We start from the raw sequence: 12,215 nt of genomic DNA, 5'->3' as shown, positions 1-12,215 counted from the left end.
GCCAAAATATTTTTTAAATAAAATCAATTTGCATATTAATATGAAGTAGGGGTCTTAAACATAAGTCACGGGAAGCCGTAGCGTCTTCCAGGATGAGCTCCCACTGGGTCAGTCAGTGAAATGATTAGCCTAATTATTTTTTCAGTCACATAAAGGATTTGTCTTAAGGTCTTTTACACCCAATTACTCAAATAATGCACTTCACTTAAGGTGGAGTTACACGGAGAACAGTTCTTCAGAGCCCGGAAGAAGTATTACATTTATGCAATTAATTAGCCCATTCCGCAGCAGAGCTCGACTGAACCAAAAGCCAGCAGGCTGCAGCATGGCGGGAGCCGAATTCAAGACGCCTGGTGTAATGCACAGTTGGCAGGTAAGCTGCCATTTGCACCGTCTCGTACAGCACGTGTTCACCAGAACGAGCTTCTTCCTCCTCGCTGGCTTCCTGGTCAGGACCGTACAGACACTGGAGTCACGTATCCCACAATGCTTCAGCACGTCGCTGAATAACCAAAGCTCACACCTCCCTACTCAAAGGGTGACCTGATCTGAGAATTTAATTAAAACTGAAGCAGATTTAATTGTAACTTTCCACAAAAGTGTGTGAATAGCCTTATCTGACGGACTTGATCTCAGACTAGGTACAAGACAAATATGCTTCTCGAGTATTTTAGAGGGTAAGTTTCACATCAACTAGAGGCATTTAAGTATTTGCGAACTGCAGGCTCTTGTATACAAGCCATTGCAAAGTACTGGAAATTTCACTCAGGCTAGCACTCCTTGATCAGACACGTGAAGACAGATGATCAATGCTTTTAACTGAAGTAACAAGCAAAGTTTTTAAGTGCACTTTGCACAAACCACAGCTCTGCTGCCTAATTATTGTCAACCCTGGCCACTTTCTGAATCCAGGCCCAGTGGGCACGGCTGATACCTTGGCCAGGGCATCTCGGCCGTAGCTGGCCTCCTGCGCGGTGTGCTGCTTGTCGATGACGTCTCGGCCCGTGGACACCGTGCGGTACAGCAGGGCCTTCTCCACGTTCTCCTGCTTGGTGGACAGCAGGTCCCCCAGCACCGACACCAGCTTGCTGTTTTCGATCAGCGTCACGTCCCCATCGCTGCCAAATTTCAGGTTGCCCTGTGAAAGACATAATTCCTGTAAGCCACAGATGGAAACAGATAAAGAAATTGGTTGGTCTTAAAAAGAGTTTCAAACTAAAGCTGCATAGGTGCTAGGAGAGATTAAAGCAGAACCTTTCATCTACAAAGTGCCCTTCAGACATCCTTAAGCACAAAAGGGCATTCTCATCTGCAGGACAGAGCACAAACTACTAAGAAGGATCTGCAGCTGCTCAAGGAGAAGGTCTAGCAAGTTGATACACATTCAGCAAGGGGCAAAGCCAGGAGCTGAACTGGGAACCCCCCCACTGACAGACAGACAGTTGAAGAGACAGTGTCGGACGGGGAGCTCAGTGCTGACCAGGTGTAGGATGGTGGCCAGAATCTTGTAGACGGTCTGGATCTCCTCTTGGGTGAAGCCAATCACCTTCATGGCCTCTGCCACAGCCTTGAAGTCAGCGCTGTCATTGATAGACGACTGTGGGGAGAGGCAGGACAGCAGGATGAGAAGGAGGCCCGTCTGCTGTGGCTAGAGACCTCAATGCAACCTACAAATAAGTGGAAGATGACCGAGTGCATAATACAAGGCCATCAGCTTTATGAAACATAGGAACTGCAGGGCAGATATTAAAGCACGTGTCAAAGAAATTTGAAAAAAGCAGTGTTTGTTTTTATTAGACAAGCAACCCTGCTCTGCAAGCACTAAAAATACCGTGCACCACCACTCAAGAACATGGTTGCTGTCTCAGCAATTTGCTAAAGCAATCCTATATGATGCTTTAAATAGATAATAGGCACTATAAAAAAGACAATAAAGCCAATCATTCCTATAAGCATAGCCAAGTGCAGCTCTATGTGGTGTAACCCTGAAACTATGGACTGCTCCCAGATAGCAGGTTGTTGTTTGGCCTTTATTTTTGCTTTGGATTTACACCTTCGCAACTGTAAAGCTGAGCTGTGCTGCATTAATGCCACCCATCAAGGGCCTTAAACGAGCCCCAATAAAGCTGATCAAGAGCTACAGATCTCATGATCAGGCTATAAACAAATACTTCACTGCCTGTTGCTAAACATCACTTATCACCAGTGCCTTTGCTCTGCAGACATTGCAATAACAATAAACAGCAAGCAGGAAATATTTTGATTTACTATAGTTAATCAGTCGTTGGCTGAGCAGCTGGGACTTCCAGTGAATCTAGTAAACAGAGCATTAATGCTTTACATCTTTATACAAACCGCTGCAGTCGGCCGCTCCGGAGTGACTCAAGCAGTAAAGGTGCTCTCTTAGTAGTGAATTAAGAGCCCTGTGACTCGGACAGCACATGTCCTCAGTGTGGGTCAAGTCATGTCACAGATGCCTATGGCCTGCAGGTTTGCAGAGGTGTCAATCATCATGGTGTCAATCACAGCCATCCTGTGAGGCGCTGCATACGAATGGCTCGGCACCAGGGTGTGTCGGAGGAGTATGACTGCGTGTCTTGTTCTCTCCCAAGAAGCTACAATGCCTGGTCCTAAACAACTGGCAAAAATGGAAGTAGCTGTGCATTCGCAACTAATGAATTACTGATACAGCCCCTTTTCTAGTAGGGACAGTGAAGGACACCCATTGTCATCTCATTGTTTACCAAATGAGTCACCTTGAAGACTCACATGGACCCGGAGAGCCATGTATATAGCCAGGCATTTATTAAAGAAATATGAGTAAAGCACCTTGTTTAGACCTGTTATAACAACATCCTGCCCGGGAGTTCAACCAAAAAGCTTCTGGTCCAGAGTACTAACCACTAATCAGCACTGCTGTGCATTATTAACTCATGCGATATCATTAACTAAGACAAGACAGCCTGACACTTCAGCCCAGATCAATTCTTTGCCCAGGTGTCAGTACCTTGACCTGTCCGCCAACTTTGATGTAGCTGTAGGCGCTGGGGTCCTTCTGGATGTGCAGCGATCGCAGGAGCTGCTCCGGACCCCCCTTCACCAGCTGCGCAAGACACATGAGCAGGGTTCAGGGTTCAGAATAATCGCAGCTTGACTGTGTCACAAGAACAACTCAGTGCTGCTGCTGGCTTTTAACAGTCCCCAATTCATGGGAATTGAGGCATGAGCTCTAGGAAAACACTAACATTTCCAACAACTGGCTTCGTACCAGATTTAAAACACCGGAACACTTCGCAACACATAAAATCAGGACTGTGATAATTAATTGGAATGAAATCCACAAGCAGGTGCGATGTAGGGCAGAATTAATTTTTAAAACTATTTAAACACAACCACACATTAAAACACGAGCATCTGTCTGCTCATAAAACAGCAATGCTAAGACATTTGTGGATCATGACAAAGAAAATTGCATTTATAAGGAGAATCGTCTGGTCTGAGTGTACTTTGTGCCTGCAAACCGCAGGCCAGGAGGGCGGCGACACTGACCTGGTAGAAAGAGTGGAAGCTTCTTTCTCCGGACTGCTGGAAGATGACTCGAGACTAAGGAGAAAACCCAACAGGGTCAGGGTCCATGGGCAGAGACATTTAAACAGTAAAACACAGTTAAAAACTGGATAATTGTGGGTGACCAGAAATGAAATGTGCAGTTACTTAAACAAGATTATAATTACTGCGTGCTGTCGAAAAAACTCAAAACTCATCGTGCTGCATAATAACAACAATAATAATAGCTGAAAAAACAAGAGTTTTAAGAAACATGCCTACTTCCAGTAACCCAGGATTATCCATTATAAACCGAGTCATTAATAGTTCTGAACTTCTCGAAGAGAAGCTCGTGCCACTGATTGCACTGCTGAAAAGGGGCACTGCTCTTGCATGCAGCTGGGTTTCAGGTGGCCCCCGCTGTACCTTTTCCAGCAGGTAGTTGTTGATGTGGCCCCCGATGGGGTCGCCCTTGAAGTCGAAGTTGATGTCCATGTACTTCCCGAAGCGGCTGGAGTTGTCGTTGCGGTTAGTCTTGGCGTTCCCAAACGCTTCCAGGACACAGTTGGATTTCAGCAACATGTTCTTCACCCTGTCAGTATTACAGCACCTTTACACGCAGTACTTCTTAATCTAAGACTCCTGCACTTGCAAGACATTACTAATTCAACTAGTCTGAATGGGCTTAATGGGAGAAGTGAAAAACGATCTACTGGGAAAAGGCAACACTCAGATATTCTGGGTATGTTGCTCAATTCCAAACTATGATATCACATAAAAATGAGTGTTTCCATTAAAAGCAATTTTGCAATTTTTGACTTGAAGCAATAACTAGGCAGACACTGATGTGAAAAACTCCTTTCTTCTCTCTCTCCAGGTGGGTTAGTTTTCAAACCCTGGGGTTTTGATTAATGAATTCAACTTTTCTCCGGTATGAAGCATTAATTGCCTCAGTCGACTGTATGGTATAGCCCTCACAAAAAATACCCTCGTAAAACAACGAAGCAATCATTTTGAGTGCTACATCTCTCACCCCCTCTCCAGAACCAGTACAACCCATAAGAGGAGCTCTGCTCTACTGTGGTAACAGCATGCAGCAACCATCCTCTGCACCTTCCTTGTGGCTCAGGATCTGCGCCTGTGGTTGGAAGGCTGGCGGTTCATATCCCGCGGCCGGCAGAGGAATCCTTCTTGGCCATTATCTTGAGCGCTGAGAACTGATAATTACATCCATTTAAATGTTTCTTCTCTTAACTAACCTTGCCGTACCTTTATTTCACTCGCCTTGGATAAAGGGTAAAGCCAAACAATACTTGGAAATATTAGCATGGAAATGCAGAGATAATCCTGGTGAAGAAGATGAAGCATAAAATAAAAAAAGCTCCCTCACAGAATCATTAACTTTGAAACTAGTCATAAATGTACCAGTATCAATACTATTGCACTAAACAAGGAAAATATTCTCATGAACTCTGCTGATAACTGCACACAGTGGGATAGTGGTATAATGAAGCAATCATAGAATAGAAATAGATTTTGAACTATGTACCTTCAGGGTGATAAGGAATTAAGAATTTCCCATTTCTAACCCCCATCATGTAGAAATTCTCATTTACACTGATGCTTTGGAGACCCATTTATACAGCTGGGATTTTTACTGGATCAAGACTCCAAACTGTGTGACGGCCCTCTCACCTCTCGACCTCTGCCCTCTGACTGGGGTTGGTGATGGCCGCGATGTACTGCATGATGTATTTACTGGCCTCCGTCTTCCCTGCGCCACTCTCCCCTGCACAACAGAGAAACACACACGTAATCACAGCCCACTAGCCGGTGGAACATGGTTTACTGTACCTGTCTGTGTTTGGCAACAAGCCATCTTTGTGCACCACAAGGACGAACAAATAAAAAAAAATGTGCAACCAGTATCAAAATATTATCATGATTGATAAAATGCAAGGCAAGGTATACTGGAATCAATTATGCTGAGTATACTGGAATGTGGGACAGTCCATGTACATAGGATACTTCTGTAAGAGTCACTTAATTCTTAGAGTTCAGACATTAATGTATCATGCAATTTCAACAGACTAATTTTATACACCCTGCTTAGAAACATCTTTTATGGATGGAAGTCAGTCTGTAGCATTCAAAAAGGAAATGTATGAGGAAAAGATTAATGGCATTTCTAATGTCTAGAACTGTGCAACTTCCACCTATCCCTTAAGAGCAGGAAACATATGAGTGGGAAAAGTCACAGAAATCTGTATCTCATCCTAGAAACACAGTTCCCAGGTTGGGACAATAGCAGGACAAGGGGACAATTTAGAGAGAGTAGTATATCTAGCCAGTGGGGATCAGGCAAAAACATGTAAATTACACATTGAAAGCATCACAGCTCAGAATGAATGCCAAGTGAATAAAAAATTATGTCAACTCATTTTTTAGGGAACCAAAAAATTGTAAAATACATGCTGCCATATGGAGTTCTCAGTATTTGCCATCAGGTACGCTGATGCCCATTCAACCACTAAGGCTGTATAAAACTGGCAAAAGAGCAGAACAGTACATGAAGTCGCAGATGACTCACATTTGTACTCAATGTCTTAGAATTATCTGGGACGCATCTCACAAACCACGACAATGTGCCTGAAGTTCATTATTACACGTATGTCATCACTAGAGGGAGCTATGCTAACAGCTCGGGAGAAGGCGATGCACTCTGTTTGACCTCAGGTTGTAAGACACTGCCGAAGCCTGTGAGGTTTGAAAGCTCTGGCCGTGGGGCATCGTGGGTTATCAGATGTGCTTCGCCAATGCCTCGTCAGCAGTTTTCAAACCGAGGAAAAACTGAAAATATGTAGTGAGGCTGGCAAGAAGTGGGCCGACATTTACACAAAATCCCAATCAATCAGTCTCATATTTAAAAAAAAGATTTTCATAACACCGGCTAGACTACTTTTTGTTGGTTCTGAATTCATAAAGGGTCTTATAACTGCTGCTGACGTTCCTTTCGTGAGTGTCCGTGGCTGGAGAAGACTCCTGGACGCGATCCGAGTTTGATGGGCTGCACTTGAGGGGTGTGAAGCAGGTTCTCAGAACATCCCCCCCCACCCACCCCATAAATTTAAATGACCAACAGTTGCTGCACTGGCAGAGAAGGGCATCTGGGCAAGGAACTGTGGGAACTCTATTTGAAGTACTGTAAAACCATAAAGAGCGACATGATTCCTTGAGTCGGGGTTAATCTTTCTCCAGACCGTCTTTATAAGCTCCGATTGACATACAGCCTGGCGGCTAGCGTACGCACAAACGCTCCAGAGCCAAGGCCAGGGTGCTCCTGGGTAACTCTCCTGTCCTCCCCCACCTGAGATGACGATGCAGGTGTCCTTGTTCCTCCTCTTCATGGCTTTGTAGGCGGCATCAGCGATGGCGAAGAGGTGCGGGGGCCGTTCGTACAGCTCTCGGCCCTTGTACTGCTCGATGGTGTCGCGCCCGTAGATGTTCATGGGGCGGTACGGGTTCACCGACACCACCACCTCCCCGATGTAGGTGTAGATCCGCCCTTTCTCGAACCTGCGGCCAGGAGGGAGAAAGAAGACGGAGACACGAGCCGTTGTGGTGAGGCCGGACGTACACATACACCTGCTCCTTCTCGCAGCAGTTTTCTCTGTAGAGACTTCAGCCTCACATTGCTCACATGAAATAACACACACAGGCCTGCAGATCTGAAATGCTGTGCTTTGCAAAGCAAATACAACAAGCAGGGAGAAATGTGTTGACAGTTGTTTTAACTTCCACAGAGGTTTACAGCTTTGAAAGCTCATTGCAATGCACACATTTGACCAAAGCTTAAAAATAAAAGCCTCAGGGATATACTCAATTACCGGAATATAATTTCTTCCAACATAGAACATTTAAAGTTTTTTTTTCCGTTTTTGGTTTGCTATTACTTGCACATCCTGTGCAGGTGAGGTTTTACCATGTTCCAGGTCATGTTACCATGTTCTTTGCATGAGGGCAAAGCCAGACAAGTGTTCCCATTCTGAATCGCCCTGCCACGGCCTGGACGCTCTCACGCCAACAGCAGCCCTGTCCCATGCCCAGCGTGGCTGCTGTAGATACCGAGAGCCCAGCAGACCACCACCAGGCCTCTGTGGTTCACCTCCCGCCTCACGTCCAGGGAGTCACCAGCGCGGCCATGAAGGACAAACCGGGGAATGACCAAGCCTGCGCAGAGCCTGACCTCCTGGCGCACACGCACACACTGCTGACAGATACCGCTCTCTCTCCAGCCCACCCCTAGTGGAACAGAGGGTGGACAGCTCTTTCCGAGAGCTATAGGAGCTCTCCCTCTCTCGCCTAAAAATAAAAAAGGCAATAAATGAATAAAAGCAACTTCAGTGCTCCGGCTTGCTTCCTTCCTCGCCTCTGGGCAGACCTGGCTGCTCAGAGAATAAAGCGCCCATTCTTTGCTCCTTCCCCAGCAGGCCAACAACAGCAGGGCCTGTTTTCGTAAGGCGCAGGCCAGAGGAAGAGAGTTCTCGTTGTTCGGCCAGGCTGGGGGCTCCGTGGGCACGCTTGCCGCTAGCTTCTCAGCTTACGGACAGATCACTCGCTGTTCAGAAAGGCCTGGAAACCGTTCAGTCCAGAGGGGGAAAAAAAGGTGCATTTCTTCATCAATCACTTCATCAGCCTCAGTAAGTAAGCAAGATGTTTAATGTTGCAAGTCTCTATTGAAGGTTTTCCTCAACAGAAAAGCTTGAGAACAACATGTTCAATGCTTTTCCTAAATGCTAGAAATGATACAGCATATACTGTATGGGGGGGCAGCACAGTGTAGTGGGTAAACCTCTGGACTCATAACTGGTAAGTTGCGGGTTTGAGTCTCTGCTGTTTTACCTTGAGTGAAGTTCCTCACCCCAGTGGCTCCAGCTGTATGAGTAGGGACCTGCACTGCTGGCAGGTCACCTCTGAGATGGACTGGTGTTCCATCCAGAGGGGTGGTCAGGTGCTCTCTAATTGTTTCACACCTAGCAATCAAGTGTTTAGCCTACTGAGCTATTGTGTGCTGCTTGAACGACATATACACATACTGTATCAAACTGAAGATTATAAGCTGTGAAGAACACTTGAATGCCTCACCACTTGGGAGAATATCTGCCATGTCAACGGCTGAGTTAGCCAGTGTTTAGACTTGACTCCTCCTACACTGAGCTGCATCCTCTGCAGGTCTCTGCACACAGAAGGCTACTGTTTTTCCTAACCTACAGCTCATTCCCATTGTAAACCCACAACACACCGGTTCTTTCACTGCACAGGCCTGCCTAAGAAAATAGGAAACATTGTAGTCAGGGGAAAAAAGTTTTCAAAACACTTTGACTCATTTAAAGGTTAAAGGTGAGGCTCGGAAAACGTGAGAATCACACCTCTGTGAGCATAGTACGGTTGAATTCACAAACGCTCCTCGGAAAATCATGTTTTTTTTTCCTCCGTCTCATATGTATTAATATCGCTTAGGAAAAAATACAACACTCAGGAAAACGGCGAACTGGTGCCATTCATACAATGGTTACGTGATGGGATTCCTCAGGGATGCCCATTTGAAGTCATCAGCGCATTTCTGAAGGGCATAAACAAGCAGTGTCCTAAACCAGTTGCAGACTCCAGCTGGCAGGTGGTGTCAGTGCCTTGTAAGCATTTCATCACCTGTGGCTGTGTGGAAAACAGGGGCTGTGTTGCAACACGTCCGACACACGCAGGCAGGGCACTAATTGCCAGCTGGGGGAATCATCTGCTTTAACAGAGCCACTCCGGCAATCAGAAACTAATTAGCCCGACAGGCAGCTTGCAGCAGACTGGGCCCTGCTGTAACAACACCTCCGTTCTGCACCAACGCTGTACAAACAGACAAAGGAACCATACGACCTGATTAATACATCATTCCAGCTGCTGTCGGAAGAGCTAAAGACATCTCAGTGCACTCAGGAGGCACAGGATAACAAATTCAAGACTCCTTCCATAACACACACTCCCTGGGCTCTACCAGAAAGGAGTGACCAGGTTTAAACTGTCAGCTGTCACCTCAAAGTGCAACAGAAACCAGGTGAACATTGTGACTAACCTGTGCCACTTGCTTATATTGACCTACTGGCTTTGTATCTCATCATCTAACAGATGTGCTTTATGAGCTGGTAATAAATAAGAACTTTATTAATAAAGTAATAAGAATAAGAAACTTTCACTGACTGGAGGTGAGGCTTGAACTTGGGACTTCATAAAACATGGCCTGTGATAACACCACAATAAAAAGATTGAAAACTAGATCATCTACGGTATTCTGAGATATACCGTCTGCATCTTCCAGGGACTCAAGCATTCCGAACATGCAACGATCTAAAATTGCCCGGTAATGTTGGCCACATCAATACGAGAGAGAGTGCTATCAGGGAAACACAGATTACAGAATCTACAGAGGTGATAAGATTGGTGCAATGAAATGGAATTAGAGAAATCAGAATCCACATCAAGGAACAAGCTAAAGGCAGCCCTGAAACGATGATCCCATGTCACATTTAAAAAAATAAACAACTAAATGAAATGTGCATGAAACAGACTGGCCTGCTTTCTCATTATCCGAAAGCAGTCACTTCAAGGACGTCGCCATTTTCTTTTCTGTTTTGCTAACTGACCTGTTCAGTGCAGGGAGATTTAGCTTTTTCTGTGGTGTCAAAAAGATGAGGATGCAGTGCCACGGTGTGGGCAGACCAAGTAACCGTCGTAAGCTCCCGGGCTCGGTAGAAAACGTCAAACAAAATGCATCAAACTGCACTGCACACACACTGCAGTAAGATCCAGCAAACAGCACTGACTCCAAAGACTAATGTGGGAACCCCCCCCCCAAAGAAACAAAGCAAATACAAGAAGCACTTAAGTTTTTTTTACTTTTGTTAGAAGTCTTTGAGACTTTTATTGATTCGCTATGATGACAGGGCGACGTTAAAGGACTACGATGTACCTTTTTCCCCCTGTCCTGTTGGAAATTTAAAAACTATTTCAAAACCAACAAATTAAAAAGGTCATTAGACCTTTAGTTTCAAATTTCAGTCTGAATCATCCTACAAAGATCCCCACTAAGACGACTGCAAACGCTAACATACAATGTGGAGCTGCCTCTTCGTTTCATAATTGTTTTACTCTGACAGCTGTGAGTACCATGCCTTATCCTGCTGGGCCAAATGTATGAGATTCCGATTGGCAGATGACAGTCACCTAAGAAGCAAAGTGTAAAACACATCCCACAGTACACTCTTTCTGGAGCTCACCTGGGTCATGCATTCTCCCTGCGAGCACACAGTGGGCAAAGGGCCCAGTCCACAGCACAGGAATTTGCTGTGCCCACAGGAAAACCTGGGCTGTAAAGAATATCTCCCTGTCTACAGTACATATAACTGAAGGCAACATGGGGACACAGTGATTAGCATCGCTGCCTTACAGCACCAGGGCCCCTGGGGTACTATCCGCGTGGAGATGGTATGATTTTCCCACATTCCTGTGGGTTCTCCCGATCCTTCCCCGGTCTGAAGGACAGAGCCCCACCCGCTCGGAAGGTTCTGTAAACGCACTGGGAGGAGGTCCAGCAATCTTGATCTTAGCAAAAGGGCTGCAAAGCGTTCAGTCCAAAGGCATACTAGCAGGTTTAATGACTTCTGAGAAAATGTGAGCGCGTGCCCAGCGATGGGCTGGCGCCCCGTCCAGGCTATATCCTCGCCTTGCGCCCACCGTTTGCTGTTATAGGATCCGGCTCCCCCTCCCATGACAGATAAATCCGCTGGCAAATGGCTGGATACAGAACTGAAAGGTCCATAGGCAGTTACTCTTTCAGCCCGATGTCAAACGCTCGTGTCTGTTGTGCTCACACGATCACAATGGCTGTTCTGTGCCCTGGCGGGACTGTCCCGGGGCTGGTGCTCCCTGGTACAGCCCGTCAATCGCCGTCTGTGTGGGCAGGACGGCGGGACGGGAGCCCAGACCGGGGGGGCCATGCGCGCATGTGCGCGCGCCGGCGCTGGGGCCCGAGGGACTTTGCCCCGGCGGTATTTCCCCACGAGCGCTTTCCTGGAAAACAAAGACAAAACCAACCTGCCATGCAGAACTGAAAAAAAATATTTCAATCTCCCACAGCTCAGTCCTGTTACTTCTCATCGTAAAAGATCTAGTGCAAGGGGACAGATCACAGCTGTACACCGAGCATGTTTTCTGCTTAGGGCAGACAGAAGCTCTGGTTTTTGTCTCTTTGCTGGCCTTATGGTATTTAACTGCAAGAGACAAGAGGAGACCGTTTGGCTTGTCTGACCTATTAGGTACTTATCTGGATGAGATACTTGGGTTAATAAGCTGCTGTTTCACAAAGAAAGCCGGGGTATCAGCTTCCACAACGTGGCTGGGTAGCTCGTTCCATACTCCCACAATCATTTGTGTAAAGAGGTGTTCTGGGTTTTAAATACACATCCACCTCTTTCTGCTCTCGTCCTCTAGTTTTTGTTCTGCAGTTTACCCTGAAGAAGTCCAGGGTGTTGGCAACGGGGGCGATGCAGTCTTCTCTCTCCAAGGCTAACAAGGAGCAGGGCATTGAGCCTGTCAGCGTAAGAAAGATGTGAAGATGTACT

The 12,215-nt window shown here is 46.3% G+C and overlaps 1 protein-coding gene across 2 annotated transcripts in view; it reads right to left on the bottom strand.

The window, feature by feature from the left end:
- myo1d (myosin 1D) overlaps window positions 1-12,215 on the bottom strand; it is a 72,144-nt gene that overhangs the window by 45,944 nt on the left and 13,985 nt on the right. For both annotated transcript variants that reach the window (XM_088906499.1, XM_088906500.1), the window contains exons 2-8: window positions 6,914-7,122; window positions 5,242-5,335; window positions 3,973-4,138; window positions 3,550-3,603; window positions 3,008-3,103; window positions 1,481-1,597; window positions 935-1,138 (exon numbers count right to left, since the gene is read on the bottom strand). In XM_088906499.1, the coding sequence (XP_088762625.1) occupies window positions 935-1,138; window positions 1,481-1,597; window positions 3,008-3,103; window positions 3,550-3,603; window positions 3,973-4,138; window positions 5,242-5,335; window positions 6,914-7,122 (940 nt within the window). The remainder of the gene's footprint in view (window positions 1-934; window positions 1,139-1,480; window positions 1,598-3,007; window positions 3,104-3,549; window positions 3,604-3,972; window positions 4,139-5,241; window positions 5,336-6,913; window positions 7,123-12,215) is intronic.

The sequence above is a fragment of the Atractosteus spatula genome, chromosome 26 (assembly GCF_055471065.1).
Source record: "Atractosteus spatula isolate fAtrSpa1 chromosome 26, fAtrSpa1.hap1, whole genome shotgun sequence".
In the NCBI taxonomy this organism is placed as follows: Eukaryota; Metazoa; Chordata; class Actinopteri; order Semionotiformes; family Lepisosteidae; genus Atractosteus; species Atractosteus spatula.
The sequence above is the reverse complement of the archived record's forward strand: the minus strand, read 5'-3'. Positions and strand labels throughout refer to the sequence as shown.